This window comes from Anabas testudineus, chromosome 2 (assembly GCF_900324465.2).
Source record: "Anabas testudineus chromosome 2, fAnaTes1.2, whole genome shotgun sequence".
In the NCBI taxonomy this organism is placed as follows: domain Eukaryota; kingdom Metazoa; phylum Chordata; class Actinopteri; order Anabantiformes; family Anabantidae; genus Anabas; species Anabas testudineus.
The window spans coordinates 9778170-9797355 of NC_046611.1; the positions used below are offsets into that span (position 1 = coordinate 9778170).

Below are 19186 nucleotides of genomic sequence, written 5' to 3' on the forward strand. Positions count from 1 at the left end.
GACTGTTATTTCCATCTGTAAATATCAGCAGTGTGCCATGAAGACACACTCTTCATTTCGCTGCTGCTGAGTAAGCAGCTGTTGGTACAAAATCTGAATAATAAGCCGAGAAACAACTTGCCCTGACCTGCGCAATTACTCAGTAGCAGCACAGACTACATCCAGCTTTCAGTTCATCAGTAAGGAAGCTGCACATCACTCATACACACTGAGCCTCCCCCTGAAAGCACATTCTTGCTATTGTTTGTCAAGAAATCCATCCTGGTGTCATATTTCCATCATAAGTGCCAAGTGTCACAGTCGTGGTGTGTTGCATATGCCCAGTGATATGTTTCTGTGCATGTGTGTGTGTGTGAAAAGGATGCAGATCGACCTTCCATTTAGGGATGACAATCTTACCAATGCAAGGACATTAGAGTTTTAACCATGGATTTGGTCACGTGAGCGCAATATTATTAATGTGTGATATGAGTTGGTTTAATAAAATTTATTGTGTATGTGCAGATTCGTGCCCATGTGACTATCTGATGTCGTTAGAATCAGCATACTGTAATATACCGCTTCTGTGCGTTGATCGTTGCACATCATGGCTCAGACCTGCTGGGGATGTGGAGGTGTTCGACTTAATGGTGCAGACTCGTGCACTCTCTCTCTGTTGAATCCCAGACTGGAGTTGTGTAATGAAGCAAACAGCTCACTTCTTCGATCTCATTTATGAGAGAAGGGCCCAGCAGAGGCCCTACCCCCACATTTGCACTAGGCAGTTGTGACATTTATTTTGTGTCGAGTGCATTAAGGGCTGATATGAAGTGACTCCACAAACTCAGTCGGTCTAGAGATACCGCAGTGAAAGCAGAGCAAATTTGGTACTTCTGTGAAAGCATCTAGCAAAATAGTTTGGAAAATGCCTGTCTTTAAGTATCCTGCTGACTTATTGTCTATGTGGGCCACATATTCACAGCATCCCAGGTATAATTGGCAAGCAGAATCCAATCTACCCCACCCTGAATCCTGTCTGGCCACTGGTTGTCAATATAAAGACTAGAATAACAAAAACTGATTCACAGATACAAGAGGTGTCTGTCACACCCACATTATAGATGTTTTAGATTAAATATTGACTCAGTTATTTGTTTGTAATATATTTTATAAGCCATTCAAAATCTCATAATTTTAACCAGTACAGTTCTTCCAAATTAAATGTGCAAGTGTCTGGATCCATAGTGTACCTGGACTCTCTGAGCTCTCCTTTTCGTTACTAGTTTCCATCCTTCTCCATATTTTTGATTAAACATACAGATACTGTATAAAGAAACCACTTTGCCACAGTTCATCAATTACAAGTTTCATCTAATTAAGTTCAATTGTTTTACACTTTTGTCAGCACAGAAATAACTACGATGGTCTTTGTTTTTGAAGGTTGTATTCCTCTATTTACAGAAATGATCTCATCTCCATGTCCTCTCACTTGCCTCATCCCATCTCTCACTGTCCTGGGTGTTCAGGGTTGCCATAGCACTCTTCCCCAGGTGCCTGATGCTTGGACTATTATTAGGCCACTGAGTGTTATTCCTGTTGCTTCCTTTTACCATATCCAGCAGAACAGGTTCTCCCTCTTTCTCCCTTTTTTGTCTGAAAGTCTGTGCCATTCACACAGTGTGTTACTGATCTCAGCCTCGGAATCACATTTCAGAGGTTTTATGAAACTAGTACCTCTTCAAGCCTGGCATCACACTATCAATCGTAGATGACTAGACCTCTTGGAGCCCAAGTGTGAAATTGGAACATTTGTCTGTAATGCCAACTTGTGTGTGTATGTAAGTAATTGAGAGAGGAGTGAGATGGAGATTAGCATCAGAATGTGGACGTGTATTCCTGACTGCTGCCTATTTTTGGACGCATTTCCTGTTTGGCCTTTATGATAGAATTTAACTTCCTCCTTTTGTATAGTGAAGAGAAGTGATGCACAATTAGCTGTGTGTGTATGTGTGTGAAAGCCATCCATTGTGTATCCAAAGGGTATTTGTTCTGTATTATGTTCCATCTGGAATTTGTGAAATTGAAATCTCTTATCTTGTTAAGTTGGCATTAATGGTATATTTTCAGTTAAACCATTTTAGTATTTATTCATTATTTGTATAATTAATGTTGAACTAGGCGAGTATGACCCTAACGTTTTAAGCAACTCTGCTCTCCTGTGCGATATAGTTCTTCTTTAGGAAAGACTATGTTCCCAGTTAACTTGTGTACTGTGGAAAGTGATACACACAATCAATAGCATCCCACCCATTCAGAACAAAAATCCCACTATTTGTGTCTAATGCTAATTACAAATTATATAAAAGCGTGCTTTAATAATATCCTATTGAGCAAAGAATATAATGTGGCTTCTGATGCTGAATCTTATGTTTCTTTTTGATATGCATGCATCTAACAAATCTGTCACATCTTCCAGACAAATCTGTATTCAACATGCTGAATATTATGTTTTTTGTGACAAGGTCCATTGGTAAAATATTACTTAATATGATTGTAAAAAGGATGCTGGAAAGATAAATGAAATATTTAGATACATCACAAAATGCAGCTATTCTATTTATTGGTCTTTTATTTTCTGCAAATTATAAAAAAAATTTGGGCAAGGTTGTAAATAGATTTGTTTATTTTCAGGTATGAGTGGGTCACAGTTTATGGTGGGACCACTGAGTCTATCTTGAGGTGTGTGTCTGTTCAGTCACAGCTTCATCTGTGCACACTGGTGGTCCAGCTGGATACCAGTGAGGTCAGAGCCAGTTTATCAGGCCAGTACTGAATGAACCTGTCATTAAACTGGATTAATGTTCATTTTAGACTCACATAAACACCTGCGTGGTCGCCCAGCTGTATGTAGGTTACACATACACACGCTTCCTGATGAAAGCAAACTAATGTGATGATGAAATTCCTGCTCTCAGGTGACTGGGAGAATGGTGTTGCCTCAGGTTGCCACAGCAGAAGGTTGTCATAACGGTCAGGTCCCCAGGGCTGAGATCAGACTTTATATCCATGGTGATTATAACTACGGATACCCAGAGTCCCTCCATCACATCTAGACAAATTAAGTGGGCAGGAGTCAGAACTATTTTTCTTACACACTTCTAATCAGATTTTAAAGAGATTTGTCTGAGATGCTAATTCGAGAGGAGCCCCTCGAGACAATGCTTAATCGCGTTGAATATGAATGAAGATAATTCTTCAAACAAACTTAAATTCTGCCCACAGATTCAATGAAAACTTTTGAAGCTCTGCTGGGATAAACTCTCCATTAGAAAATAATGGCATGGCTTGCACATGAAGAGAGCCTATGTAGTGTGATTGATCTTAAATGGGAGGAAAATCATGAGCATAGATGAGCGTGTTTACAGTGTGAAAACTTTCTGCCTTGGAGGAAACATTGTGCCCATTTAACCTTTAATCCTACATATAATATCAATGTTTATCCCAGGCTGACTTAGATAAATTGATTTAAGAAAATGTGCTCGGGTTTCACTGTAGTCTGATAAACTTAGACGATGTTTCAGATGTTTATTTCCACCTACACCCATTTTTTTTACGCTGTCACATATTTGGACCAAATATTCTGTTGTGGACCAGTTTTTATTTATTATTTAGCAAGGTGTTTTGCCAGATCATCTGTAATTGTCTGTAATTAAACGATTAGGAAGGGAGTAGAAGGAAAAGTGAGGAGGGTGCCCTGTAATCAGTGAAACACAATAGCCACTAGATCTACTTCCCAAACATCAGGCACAGATAGCATTACATACACCAAAGTGGAATAGTGTGGCTCACTAAGTTTAAGTCCAGGCAGAAATGATGTAAGGATTTTAAGTAACAGCAGGGTTTGCTTGCCAAGGTGATTATACAGTGTGGGTATGAACGTGCACATGCCTCGTGCACAAGCATCACTGGTGTGTGCGAGAGCGTCAAGCACCTCTGTCACCTCGCCAGTCTTCTCTAATTCAGCCGACACATATCCTCCCAAGCTTAGCAAACAAATTCCCACAGCGAGGCATCTTGTAAACAACCCACAGAATGAATTTCACCAAAATTGACTGATTAATGACTCCAAGGAAAGCAATATAAGTTTATTTTGTCACATAACACATTGCCCCATGCATAAACGTTTAAAACCCACCAAGGGTATTACAATAAAGTACTTATTTGCATTGTGTTATACTGGCACTTGCCTTTTTCTTTCTATTCTACATAGTGATTGTGATTTTCAGCCATTGTTAACCATCTAACTCTCTTTAACTCTCACCAGTTGACATTATCTTGTCAACGGTGGTGTGTGTGTGGGGAACAGAACAGTTTGTTCACCCAGGACAATAAAACCTTGTCTTCTTAGCTCCTAGCTTGGATGTAGCTAAAGATGCCTGTAAACGATGTCTACCACAGTGTGTGTGTGTAGCTCTTGCAACACATCTTACTCTCCAGGGAGTCTCCCCCTGGGATGAGAGCTGATCTAAGACACCCTCCTCCCTTATCCCCTCCTCCACCACCTTCACCCAACTCCCCATGGCAGGCCTGGGCCACTCAGATAAGACCGTACAATTAATAGCACCGCAGGACCAGTGCCTACAGGGACACTTCAAAGATTGTGTATGTGCGTGCGTGTGTTTTCAGTGCACCGGAATACATAAAACTGTTTCTCAGCCTCTGTGTGAGTGAAAGTATATGTACTGTGTGTGTGTGTGTGTGTGTGTGAGGGAGAGAGAGAATGGATTTATTTGCAGTTTGCATGCCTGTAATGCAATATTTCTTTTTCTGACAGTGGCCCTTTTACATGTAATGGGTAATAAACAGTTGCCTTTTTTTAAACAGCTTTTTAGTACAGAGCACATCTGTGAATGCAGCAGCCATTTGCTCACACAGACCAGCAAGTGCCTTTACAAACTGTCTCTGATAAGGGAATGGGAGGCAAATGGGAAGAAGACTTATGTCTTTGAAAGTCTCACACAGGTGGAAGGTTGACAGACTCCTCTGAGATTCGAGAGGCAGAGAGTAGCACCTTATTTGTGTAATTTGTGCTCTCTAAATTTTGCTTTGGTCAATAGCCTCACAAGCTTGCAATTTTTACAGCTCATATAATTTTTGATGGGATTGTGCTCTGTGTTGGACATTTAAAAACATTGCTGCAGCTAAGTTTGACAAGGCTGGAACCTATTAGATATATATATGCTTATTATCTCTGTTAATTCATATAAAAGTGGTCTCTCTATAAAATGTCAGAAAAACATCTAACAGATATTAGCCATCAGATTGCTATACACAATCTAGAAAAAACATATCTATATACAATGGTGTTTGGTGTTTTCTTAAAACTGACTCTAATGGTTAAGGTATGGTAATTAATTAAAATATCTTTACTTCAACTATCCTTTAAGACGAGCCATTCAGGATGTCTGTCAGACACATGATAATACATTTGCCTGGATGTGATTTGGGTCACGGGTTCCAGCTGTGGATCTAGGTCACCTGTCTGAGATTGGAAGTGTGATGTGAACAAAATCACCCACAAAAACGTGTGGATAGTTCATGTGAACTGCATCAGTGAGCTCATCCTCCTCCTCTTAAACCCACTTGGTGTAGCAGACCACTTTGTCAGATTGCAGTGACAAATAATCTCACTTCAATAGCTTTACTACTATAAACTTGTATTTTATTGCATTACATTATTAGATAGTTGGTTTATTTGCGTTTTTTTTTTAGATTCTTTTATGTGCCTCCATTTCATTCTCAAATTATTGTGGCAAACTGTTTTTATGGTCTAAAAACCACCATTGCATGCCTGGCTTTAAGAACTTGGACATGGGTTATGTGCAACTTAATTTTGTTGCTCCATGTAGGTCAGCAGTCCCAGGAGCTTAAGTCTGTGTTTTCCTTCTGTGACTGACTTGATTTTGGACACATCACAGCCTGTTTTCTGCAAATAGCACATAAAAACATAGTCCTGAATTTCAATCTTGCTACATCTATCTTTATTGTGGAATTTGTTTGATTTTACTGGGTTTCTTGACAGCAGTGTTTTTTGTCTATAATTGCTCTCGCCTTACTGAAACTATAGATGTCTTTCACCAACTAGTCTGAGGAGTAAAAGCTGAAAAATTATTTTGCTTGAGTTGCATCACCTGTAATTTCTGTTGGGGGAGAAGTAGCTTGCCAAGCAATATGCAACTGGGGTTTCTGCTTCTCCTGGTCGATCTGATACTGCGTCAGCCTCCTTTCCCCCTGCCTCAGTCCCTGTCATTACGATGATGGCTATCATGCCAGACTGAGCCTAAAGGGTGTTATTTCTCCTGACCAGGCTGCCATCCTAATCCTCGGTGCACAGATTAGTGCACTCTTCCCCTCCCTGCAGGATGACCAGTTGGCAGATTGGCAGGACTAAGAACCAGAGCTGAGGTAGGATAAAGACTAGGTGAAAGAGAAAGAGAGGAGGATGCCCTGGTGTGGTTTAATACTCTGGTAATGCTTTTCTTTCAGTCCATTTGCACTAGCACAATGTAGTTACTGGAGCTAAAAGGAAAGAAAGGAACTCCATTACTCTTACATATTCTTATCTTTCTTTTTCAGTAAGATTTCCAAAATGCACATGGTTTGCAATCCTGTCCTTGCAAGTGATCATTTCTGTGCACAGTATAATTGGTAGTGATAAAGTTTACCAGGAGGACTTTTCAAAATTGAACTAACATGAGTTTTGCAGACATCCTTTTCTCTGGCTCTGCCTGCCACAGAATGCATTTTTCTTGATAAATCCTTCCTTAATTTCCCACATCGTCCCTCTCTGTCTCTGGTCCTCCGTCCCCACAGCCTCTCTGTATTACAGAGCGCTTGACCTTCTGCTCAAGCCCCGAAGGCTTATTGTCCAATTCATCTGTTCTCCAATCTCTCTCCGTCTCTCGCCATTGTGGTTATTGTTCTTTCTCTCACTTTCTCCTCTCAGTCCTGCCTTCGACATCATCCCGGGACTCTGATTTATAAGCTTGCAGCGAAGGCTTGGCTGCTTCCCCCGCCCCCTCCTCCTCCTTCATCCTCCTCCATCATCAGAAGACAGAGCGGTGGAGAGATAGCAGTTGAGAGGCTGAGAGGCAGGAAAGAGAAGAGAGAGCGATTGGCGAGGATATGATTTGCCACACAAGGAATTTGAATGTCAGCTACCACTTCGCACAGATTTGCCTACCTATGCCCCAAGCAGGCAGGAAGTTGGTTTATCTCTTTCAATAAGTGACAGAGAGAGGCCAGAGACTGGGCAGATAAGGTCAAAATGGAACTAGCGCCCAGAAAGTGAGTTAATTAAAAGATAGCGCACATGCAGATGAATCTTTTACAGATTATTTGAAAACTCTCTGCTCTTTTTGCCTTGGGTTTTACTATTAATAAGCGGGATGGGGTTTGATCTGTGGTCGTTAGTGCTGCTCAGTCACAGATGGTGGTATGGGAATCAAGCAGCAGACCCCTAAATAACCCTGTGTGGTGCAGATGGCTCTAAGGCAGGAGTGATGGCCACCAGTGTTAAGTTGCTATGTGGCGGAGATAAAGATGACTGGGGGCAAACATGGACTATAGCCCACTTTTGCGTGTGTATAAGAGGATTTACTGATTTCCATGTTACTACAGCAGCTCATCATATTGGACTGTGACGGATATGAACTTTGTAGCTATAGTTTAGACTCAGGAAAGTGTAGTCTGTCTAATCGTGTGTGTGTGGGGGGGTGTGTGTATGCTGTTTTTATATCCAATTGACTTCAGTAACATCCAAGAACACATTACTAAACTTTTTTTTGTTTTTTATCTGATAGTTTTGTTCTTTGAGTGGAAACTAGCTCAGAGTTAAAGATGTCCCCAGCAGGTCATTTGATCTAGTGCTGGAGATAGAAAGCTTCATTACACTTAAGTGCACGTTTAATTATATGTAATTAAGTAATCATAGCTTGCATATTAATTCTTTAGAGTCCTTGCTACTTCTTAAGCGCATACTTTTTGCTGATAAATAATATGTTATGAGAAGATGACTAAATCAGAACCATTAGCAGATCTAATTACATTTCAAGGAAATGTGAGTGAAGGCTCATGGCTCTGTATGTCTATGTATGTCTGATATACTGCCAATGAGCAATAAATCTGTCTTATACTGACTGAGTGATTTATCATTTAGCAGTTTAAGACTTCACAGACTGTAGATCATGCGCTCCCACAACCAAAGGCGTGACTCGAGTGCGGGATCTCTGTCATCTATATCATCTCTCTACTTGTCACACAAAATATAAATATGAATTCTCCCGTTAAATTCATTTAGTTAAATAAATACAGTCTCTTTGTGTAATATACCCATGGAATTGTGAAATAATCATTACATTTTAAAACACAGCCCACTCTTGCAAAATGTTTCACCCTATTGTTTTCACAAGCAGTTATTTCCAAATGTTTTTGTTTTTTCATTTCACAAATTAAATCCCCAAATTAACTTTATATTTCAGTGTCACCTCATTTAATCTCACCTTGACCTCATTTCACTTTACATCATAAAATATTATGTAGGCATTTGCATTTAATGCAGCACTTGGAAAGAGAAACAAAATTTGTGCCTCTCGCAGCCATAAACTAATCATCACAAGCCTCACAAATGTCTGCTTGTAGGTGCTCAATAGAACTGGATTACATTACATTATACCGCTGTTGATTTTATCGGATTCACATAATGTTTATATACCTGGCAAATTTTATCTTGTGCTTTGCCTGGCTTCTGTAGGAGCAATCAGGTGTAAAGGAAGTGACGGCTCCAGAGAGCACTGGCTTCCTTCTGCCAAGTGTGTAAATATAGTCAATGTGATTAAATTGAATGTAATGAAAGATGATAAAGCCCATCTTTCCACCGATACACCAGATACATGCTGCTAAATCAATCCAAAGATTTGAGTTTTTCAGTTCAAATTTAATCCAAATTGATGGCCCCCACTAGCTAGTCTGCTATTGGAAAAGGACTTTTTGCTCCCGGCTGCTTGGAGAGAATCAAGTCTGGAGGAAAAATATGCTATCCATCTCACAAAACAACATTTGTTTGCCTGCCAGTGCCTTCAAAACCATTAACAAGATTAGGGAGCACACAATGGCAACAGTCCCTCTCCTCCCTCCCTCGGTCTCTTTCTCCTTTTCCCCCCGTATTCCCTCCTATTTTGTTCTAGCTCATTTGCCAGTACAATGCAGACATTCAGTGGTTTGTCTGCACCTCCTCTCCTAAGGGAAGCCTGGCACAAAACCTCCTTATGCTGACAGACACACACAAACTGACACAGACACAAATCAACACTCAGAACCGTAAATTAACACAAAATTAATACATTTGTGCCAAAGGCTGAGTTTCTCAGTCACACACAGGTTTGCTAACACACAAACCCCCCCCCCCTGCCTCCAGCCAGCCTGCTCTTATGCTCAGTGGGTGCCGCACTAACAGAAAGAAATGAACCAAAAACAAATCAAAAGACGGTTATATAAACACCATGCTCCCCTGGAAAAAAACCTGGCTTGCACGGGCAAAGAGATGTACACTATTCCCATAAATGGTGTTACACAGACCAGTTGAGTGGGTGTGTGTGTCTGTGCACGAACATCATAGAAAACAGAGGGTGTATTGGATTGCTCCAGGCTTTATGTTTGAGGCAATTTATTCCCCTAAAGCTATTGATTTTTGACGTCCATCACTTATTTTTTCCAGCAAGATGTTTTGCACATTTGAAAACACCCAAAAGCAAATATGAGCAGATGCACTGTATAAGATGCTAGCAGTTCCTCGGTCAAGAGTTTGGTTTTAAGAACCCAGAAATCAAACTAAAAAATGTAAATGAAATTGGGAGAGGAAAATTACCTACCTTTTCTAACACCTCATCTTTGCACCCCCCCTCCCTTCTTCACTCATCCCTCTCCCTCGCTTCTCTCATCTTACTTTTCATCTCTCACGCTAATCTCCTCTCCTCTTCTGGCCCGCCTCTATCTAAGTAATAAAATTTAATTGCATCCGCCTTGCATTTTTCAGCGCAAGTGCTCAAGGAGTTTAACATGAGTGGTATATCTCATTAAATCTCCCTCTCTCTCCCTCCACCCTCAGGTGCCTACAGATGTTTCTATGGGTCTTTTGGCAGAGCCCCAGGTGGCCATGTTTTGCGGCAAACTCAACATGCACATCAATGTTCAGAGTGGCAAATGGGAGCCGGACCCCTCGGGCACCAAGAGCTGCATTGGTACCAAGGAGGGCATCCTGCAGTACTGCCAGGAGGTAAAGTGTGGGGTTGTTGGACAAGCCAGCTGAAACTGCTCACCTTATGTTTTATGTTTATATGTTCCCTGCAGAATCAATTACGTCTGGTTTTACGCGATTATAATAATCTGCCCTTTAGAGCAGATATAAATCTTTATTGTATGTATTGTAGGAAATCTGAAGAGATGTGGAAAAGAAAAGGGATATAGATGTTGAATAACAGCCTAGTAAAATAATATTATGAAGGTGATTTAGCTCTCATTAGGGCCATATAAGGTAATATAAATGCAATCCTTAAACTGTAATTATCCAGTGTTTATTTTATTTTGAGTGCGCCATAAGCCTGTGTGATAAACTTTTAGTTGGATTTTTAGGTCTGATAATTTACATTCCAGCCAATAAGCTGACAATTTTGGGGGAAATTAGAATGATTGAGCAGGTAGCAGCGTGGCGTCTTTATTGAGAAAACTGTAGTTGAGTTCACACCAAGCAAGTTTAAATAGTCTTTTTTCATATTTTTAGGTGATTTACAATTTTATTTTGGTACGTTTGGATAATTAGGAGCAATTTAGTAAATGTGGGGGGAAAAAAACATTCAAAGATGCTTGAAAATTAGGAGTCTTCCTTGAAGACAAATGTGTCTTCTTCCACCTCGGAAGCAACTACACAAAACTACACCATAACACAAAGAAGCATGCTTATTAGGAGGCTGAGATATTGGAGAACAGGAAAGATCTTTGTAAGTGGGTTACCAAGTCTGCAAGCAGATTTGTTTTTACCATATGTTGCCAAAACTATGCTTAGTAAACAAGCTTCTTAAATGCATGTGAGTAGCTATGGCTAACTCTAAGGCAACACCCTTGGATAGCCATAAATTTACTGTTGTAGTGACGGTAAGTGTGATTTTTCAGGTCAGCCTTTTTACCCATAAAACACATAATTTCATTAGGGAATAGCCCACAGTGCTCATGCACTATGTGCATAATGAGATTTCTCTGAAATGTGCTGACGGACTCAAAGGAAGATCTTTCCATTGTTACTTGTGACATCAAAACCAGCAATACCAAACAAATACTTACCAAGTCAATCATGGGTCCCAGCTTTAAATACCAAATATCAAAAATAAGAGCATTACAAAAAGTGGACCTTTAACATGGTTCCCATGCAGAGCTAAAAGGAAATACAGACTTGGCAAAGGTGAAACTGACAAAAAAACAACGTGGTGGTTATAGCGTTATTATTTTTTTGTCTAAACTGCGAAAGCAAGAAAAAATGGAGGAGGAGGTGTCATGTAAAAGAATAAGGCATTTGGAGAGGGATGACACATTGACTATTGTGTAGAGGCAGATGTCATGCATAGAGGAACACACTGCCTGCCAAACAGCAACAATATCAGTGAACAATGGTAAATGAAGTTTGTGGAAAACAAGGGGCCCTAAATGTCTTTTTGAAATTTCCTAGTCTCTCAAGATGGAAAGATCAAAGGTGGCTTCAGATGTCAGAGTTCATTCCATTAAGAGCTCCTACATAGAAGCTCAGCTATATTTAACTATTTTATTGATCACTGTGGGAAAACTGAGGACACACTCATGATAGTGCAGCTGCCATGTTAGACGATGGGGAAACGTGTGGTTCAGCTTTGTCAACTATTTGTTGGACCAGGAAAGAAACCACTATAAAAAAAAAAAAAGAGAAATATGCCAAAATTAATGGTATAGGAGTAGAAATCAATCAGAAATATTTGTGTGTGTGTGACACACAAAACAGAGGGTGAATGTATGATTTCTGTTATTGTAGTTGTTGCTGTTGAGCAGATGTGAAGCCTTATTGTGCTATAATCTGATTTTAATATATAATACTCTGTGTAGGTGTACCCAGAGCTCCAAATTACCAATGTGGTGGAAGCCAACCAGCCAGTCAGCATCCAGAACTGGTGCAAGAATGGACGCAAGCAGTGTCGCAGTCACATGCACATCGTGGTGCCCTACCGCTGCCTGGGTGAGTCCACTATATGATTTTACTCACTCACAGTATCCTGTGTGAAAGCATTTCTAGAAAATGGTGTTCTTCTTCAGGATTTAAAAGCAGAACAACCAAAGACAAAAGCTCGCTCTGATTACTACAGGAGTTGCCATAGCAACCAAGGAGTTGGACTCTGCTATGCTTTATTGGAGTTATCAGTGCTGGTTGAAATGTGTTTGCAGTCAAAAAGCTGAGTTGAAGCTGTTTGCCGTATGAATTATAAATATGGATATTGTTGTGCTGCAGTGGGAGAGTTTGTGAGTGACGCCCTGCTCGTTCCTGACAAGTGCAAGTTCCTGCACCAGGAGCGCATGGACCAGTGTGAGAGCCACCTGCACTGGCACACTGTAGCCAAGGAGGTGAATGCACAAACCCTCATGCTAATCTAATGACTTGTAGGAATATCTACTGATTTGTGTCTTTTTCTCCCTGCGTGTCTCTGTAGTCCTGCGGAGACCGTACCATGAATCTCCATGACTACGGGATGCTGTTGCCATGTGGCATTGACCGCTTCCGAGGAGTGGAGTTTGTTTGCTGTCCCGCTGAGGCAGAGCGTGACGTCGAGAGCGCTGAGCAGGATGCGGATGATTCCGATGTCTGGTGGGGTGGAGTAGAGACTGACTACTCTGACAACAGGTAAACGAATGGAAACAGGTGCACATACACACATTTTTGTATCGCAGTCAGTGTGAGGACACTCATTGACATAATGCATTCCCTAGCCCCCTACTGTTGCGTAGGCCATGCTAATCTACTGTTTCAATTTTTAATTTATCACATGTACTGCCTTACTCTGAACTTTAAACACCCTTCTGATTGTGAGAACCAGCAAAAATGTCCTCAGTCCAATAGTTAAAATTTATGCTGGTCACAATGATAGCCATACAAACACACACACATACACATAAATGAGGGCCAGGCAACAGCAACAGAGTAATACATCAGCACCCGTAGATGATCGGAGATACTGCCATTTTCATCTTCAACATTGCCATAATGATAAAATTTCTCTCCTTGAAAACTGCATTTTGGTTATAATTTAAACTCTGTCCTTCTGTTCATCCTCCTCATCTCCTCATCCCTTTCTCTGTCACCTTTCCTTCCCCCAATTGCTCTTGTTGCTTCCATATGTCTCTTTACTGCCCTCTCACCTTCATCTGTCTCCCTTTCTCCACCTTTTTCTATCTATCACTCCCTCCCTCTCAGTATGGTGCGGGAGCCAGAGCCAACAGAGCAGCAAGAGGAAACCAGGCCATCTGTGGTAGAGGGGGACGAGGAAGAGGAGGAGGAGGCGACTGAGGAAGGTGGTGAGGAAGAGGAGGAGGAAGAGGACGCACTGGACAACGACCAGGATGGAGATGGAGAGGAGGATGAAGAGGCATTGGAGGAAGAGGAAGAGGAGGAGGGAGATGATGAAATTGACACTCTCGATGACAACGAGGATGCTGATGATGCCGACGAGCCCACCACCAACGTCGCCATGACGACCACCACTACCACCACCACCACTGAGTCTGTGGAAGAAGTTGTCAGGGGTGAGGAACATTTCTGGTGTAGGAGTTTAAAATCCCGTCCTCTGCTCCATACAGTTATAGTGTTGTTTGGTTTCATTAACAGAACATCTGAAGGTTCTTGGAAATCTTTACTAAAATGTACTAAATTTAAGGTGTTAAAAGAAGTGTTAACATCTTAAACACAGTATTCTGTTGACGGGTATCTTTGCATTTAGATTAATGTGGAAAAAGCTTATTAGCACAACATACAAACCATGTTTTTCTCCCCATTTTCTATGCTTTGCTAAACACAATTTAACTTCATGTTTTCCACCGATTAATTTCCTGCTGTCATTTTTCTTATTGTGCTCATTTATCATGTCACAGCTTTCATTAGTTACGTTCCATTAGAATCAGAATTGGTTGTTCTAGCTTTATTTCTTCACTTTGGTGTTAAATTGATCTTAAATTAAATTCCAAGCAGCATTAATAATGTTTAAGCCTAGCTTTCTTCAGATGCCCTGTTGTGTTACATGATGTATCTCACATGTGTTGTATGTCCTTGAATTTAACCGGCACCTTTTTCAGGTGAACACGCTTCTTCACAAAGACATCAACAGAAACATGACGCACTTTTGTGGTAGCATACTGCTTTGGGAATGATAAGTGTACATGTGTGTGTCCTCCAAGATGTGTGCTGGGCCAATGCAGAGACTGGTCCCTGCCGGGCCATGCTGTCCCGCTGGTTCTTTGACCGACAGGAGGGCCGCTGTGTGCAGTTTATCTACGGCGGCTGTGGAGGCAACAGAAATAACTTTGAGTCAGAGGAGTACTGCATGTCTGTCTGCAGCAGCGTCAGTAAGTCCTGCCAACAGCAGCTAACCTCAACTAGCAGCTCGCTGGTTTAAATGCCATCTCCGGTTTGTCTCTTACTCCTCACTTTTACTCGCTATCTATCCGAGCCAGCCACCGGATATTAACAGCTGCTCAAATATCTCTTGCTTGGTGTGTTTCTCTTCTGACCTGTCAGCTCCATTTCTTGGCTAACATTTACTTTTTCCTCGCCGCCTTTGTGCAAGTGTCTGTCAAACAAATAAATGTTTGCAGACTTCTTTGTGAACTCTTGATGCCACTAACCTGATCACCAGTCAGTTGGTAGGTATAATCAAACGTGTAACAAAGGAATAAGATGTTTTGTGAAGTATTTACATTTTAGAATGCATATTCTTTTAAGCCACGATGGGTTAGATTGGTTTTGGAAGCTGTTTGTATTTCTGAAATAGAAGTTGTGCAACATGGTGCCAAAAGTTTCATGCTCTATTAGGAAAGGTTATTTACATAGAGTTTATTTTTCATGGACAATTTACTTTTGAGGCTGAGATTTTCTTTACATTATTGCTACAGTGTTGTTGCCCTGTAGACCATATATGGCCTATCTCATGGCCATCATTATATATATTGCTTCAGCATGAATACGAGCTGTAGAATCATCCAAGCAGGAATTATTTTGCAATAATCCTCACTTCACTGCACATTATCGTGTACGTCTCTGACATACTGCAGACTTGCTTGCATTATTCCATCCCTTATCGCTGAGGTAATACATTCTGGTTAATTCATTCGATTCACTTAGATCAGGTATCAAATTATCCTGCTGCAATTTTGAGAATGGGGAAAGGTTTCCTAGGGAGCAGTAAGGGAAGAACTCAATACATCATTACACACTCAGAACACACCTGCCTTCTATATCACATTGTGATGATTGATTATCAGCCAGGTGATTGCTTGATGATTTTCACCTTGCTAATATGTTTGTCCAATCGAATTTCATAATAACGGAGACTTGGAAATGATTGTTCCTTACCTCTCTGTTGAACAAGATGTGATCTTCCAGCCACAAAATGAACTGTTAGATGTTTAAATAGTGTGTGTGAATGCAGATAGAGGTTGGGTGTTATAGATGGAAAGTGGAGTTTAAATGTTTGGCTTTGATGCTGGTTTCAGTCTTGTGTGGCTCAGTGACCTTGCTCGATCTGTGCGTATCTCAGACATGAAATGCATGATCTGCCCTGCAGCGAAATGGATGCATCTCTGTCTCCCTATATTTTGATCTAATTTTATCCAGTCTGTGTGTGAGAGAGTGCGTGTGTGCATGTGTTTATCTGCCTGTGTGTATTGATATGAAATTTCTGCTTTCTTGAGCACAGTGGAGGTGAGAAAGTGCTGCAGTGTCTTTTTTATTCCCCCACCTATGCTAACACACATGCTGTCATTCACTGTCAAATGGGATATCATAACTGCAGTAAAAATTTAGGCTGCAAATGTCACTTTCTTGTGTTTGTTTTTAATCTGTGTTGGCTCTAAAATAATACTGACTCAGTGTTTGTCCAGATAGTGATGTACTTGGGGAAATGATGCACTTCAGAGTTCATATTTGAATGATTTCATATTCATTTACTCGTGATTTGTGTTCAATAAATGGAGGGACTGGGCAGATAGAATAAGCCGTGAAGGCCAAAGTCTTCAACAATGTCTCTTGTTCCATCTTTCACTATTCTCTTTGTAATAAACACTCTAGTTGTTGCTCCTTAGCAGGAAATAAATAGATTTTTCACTATGACTGACGGGATTTCCACATGTGGCGAAACCAAGCGTAATTTATTTATGACATCTGTCATAGGAGAATGGTATGAGTAACTGTAACAAAAGAAAATGGGGAACTAGAAAACAAGGTGGGAATTTTAGAGGAAACAAAGTCTGAGGAAAAACTGAAGAAAAGTACTGTGTAGAGTACTACACCTGTGAGTGTTTTTACACAATTTAAACAAAGAATTGCATTATTACACTTTACATACTGTGGAAGTGGATTAAAGGATTAGTTCACCAAATTCCAAAACCCAATGACTGAGTTTTCTGTCTGGACCACAGGACAATGGAGGTGAACATTTTTTTGCTTGTGGCATTCGAGACTTGTTGCTCAATAACATTCTCTGGATGATCTACAGACCTGATCAGTGTTCATTAAAACACCATAGAAATACTTGCAATTTAATTCTGGAAATAGATGTTGCTGTTATATTTTTCTAAATATAATTTATTGATACTGTTCTACTATTCATCTCCACTGTGTTGAGATGGAAGCAGAAATCTTAGAGACAGACATCTCTAAACCAGAATAAATCAAGCCAAAATTAACAACATCATAGCAGTAGGCATGTGTGAGGAAAATGCTTTTTTTGTCATTTGAGTGAACTGATCCTTTAGATAAATTAGAGGAACAGAGGCCAGCAAAATGCTTGGCTCAGGTCAGATGAATCACATCTCTGTTGTTTTTGTGTCTCATCAACCATAACCAATTTCACATGACGTGCGACCTTCACACAGGCTAACACACACACACACATACACACACACACACACACAGATAAACACAAGTACCATGAACCATTTTCCGCAGCACACTTGTGAAAGATAATCAACGTTCCACAAATTAAATCCAGGTTTCACGCCATATAATAATGTGATCCACTTATTTCTGGCCGGTAAGTCGACTGCAATTCAGTCTGTGCTTCGACACCCACAGGATAAATTCCAGTGGCAGTGTTTTGGCACGAGAGCCATATCGTGCTCTGAATGAAGTTATATAAATGAGAGAGGGGTTTTGTCTCTCTTCTACAAAGGACTACAGGTCATCTGAGTCATTCACTTGTTTGCTTTTGGAGCATGCTGGCTTCCAGCTACACAGCTACAGCTACTATCTTGTTTTCTTTCTCTCTCTGCCACACACTAACCCTGTTAACCCATTTCAGGCTTTGTGTTATGTCTTTGTGTGCTGAGGTAACACAGCCAGTCCCCCAAAGGTGTACAATTATAAGATGCTTCAGTGAAAGTCTTTTCACCTCCCTGCCTCTTCTCTTTCTGTCTCTGCTTCCATTTCATTCAGTACCCACAGCCACACCCAGCTCCCCTGACGCTGTAGACCACTACCTGGAGACGCCTGCTGACGAAAATGAACACGCCCACTTCCAGAAAGCTAAAGAGAGTCTGGAGGCCAAGCACCGCGAAAGGATGTCTCAGGTACTAACAGCGAAGGAGCAAGAAAGAAAGGATATGAATTAAGATAAAGGAGTGTTTTTTTGTTTTTACTTAGCACTAACTATGAGATTATCAGTAGTCATTGCATATATGACAATAAGTACTCGTTAATGTGCAGGAAGAACAGAAAAGAGGATTTTCTTTTTTGTGGGGTGAGGACATAAAATGGAAAAGAGACAGAAAAGAGGTGTGGCAGAGAAAACGAATATGTGCATTTGTTAATCCCTCCCGGGTGAGCTGACCGAGCCAATTCAACTTTAATTGTATTCCTTAATCAACCGGCTCACTCTCCGGCGAAGAGCCAGATGGTCCGCAGCAGCGTCACAGTTTTCAAAGTGCCAGACAAGGACGCTGCATGACACTTAAAGCTTTTTTTTTTTTTTTTTTTTTTTTTTTTTTTTTACCCTGTTTGTGCACCACTCCGGATAGCTCTTTGTTCTGTGTGGGTAGCTACAGGGGGAACTTCATCTGATTTCACAAGGTTGACTTCACCCTTACAAATACTGTTCTTCGTCTTTAAGGGGACATGTTTTTGAAGCTTTGAATTAAAAAAAATCCCTTCAGTGAGTCAAAGAGGACATAGAATCATCTTTCTTAAGAATGTGAAACTGACCAAACGGAAAACAGAACTGATTTTGAAAGTCTCCTGTCATTATATGACCTATAATGTCACCCTCCTTCAGTGGTTTAAAAAAAAAAAAAAGTCTGTCATATTAACATTCAATGTAAAAAGATTATTATTAGTTTTTATTAATTACCCTCTGCAGCGCAGTAGTATTTCTATAGTTGTCTAAATAATATCACATTTTATATATCTGTGGGAAGCTTAGATGTATTCCACAAAGAGCAATGAGATGTTCCACCAAGAGGACTGAAAAGTGTAATTTGTGTTTTTCTCGTACTCAGGTGATGAGAGAGTGGGAGGAGGCTGAGAGGGAAGCCAAGAATCTTCCGCGTGCTGACAAGAAGGCTGTCATTCAGGTAAAGCTCACAGCATACATGGACATGTATGCAAAACCTCCCAAGGTTTTTGCTGCCCTCTAACCATTCTGTATATGTTCCTCCTTGAAGCGTTTCCAGGAGAAGGTTGAGGCACTGGAGCAAGAGGCGACCAGTGAGCGCCAGCAGCTGGTGGAGACCCACATGGCCCGAGTGGAGGCTCTGCTTAACGACCGCCGCCGCCTGGCTCTGGAGAGCTACCTGACTGCCTTGCAGCAGGACCCACCCAGGGTATGCTGCATACACACTGTTTTTTTTTTTCCTGCAACAGATGCAAAGATTG

At 40.8% G+C, this 19186-nt stretch overlaps 1 protein-coding gene across 1 annotated transcript in view; it reads left to right on the forward strand.

Moving 5' to 3' along the window:
* Positions 1–19186, forward strand: part of appa (amyloid beta (A4) precursor protein a) — a 32258-nt gene that overhangs the window by 5041 nt on the left and 8031 nt on the right. Inside the window, exons 2-10 of the mRNA XM_026362052.1 lie at positions 10145–10312; positions 12163–12292; positions 12563–12675; positions 12762–12952; positions 13523–13851; positions 14500–14667; positions 17753–17886; positions 18811–18885; positions 18976–19134. Coding sequence (XP_026217837.1) covers positions 10145–10312; positions 12163–12292; positions 12563–12675; positions 12762–12952; positions 13523–13851; positions 14500–14667; positions 17753–17886; positions 18811–18885; positions 18976–19134 — 1467 coding nt within the window. The remainder of the gene's footprint in view (positions 1–10144; positions 10313–12162; positions 12293–12562; positions 12676–12761; positions 12953–13522; positions 13852–14499; positions 14668–17752; positions 17887–18810; positions 18886–18975; positions 19135–19186) is intronic.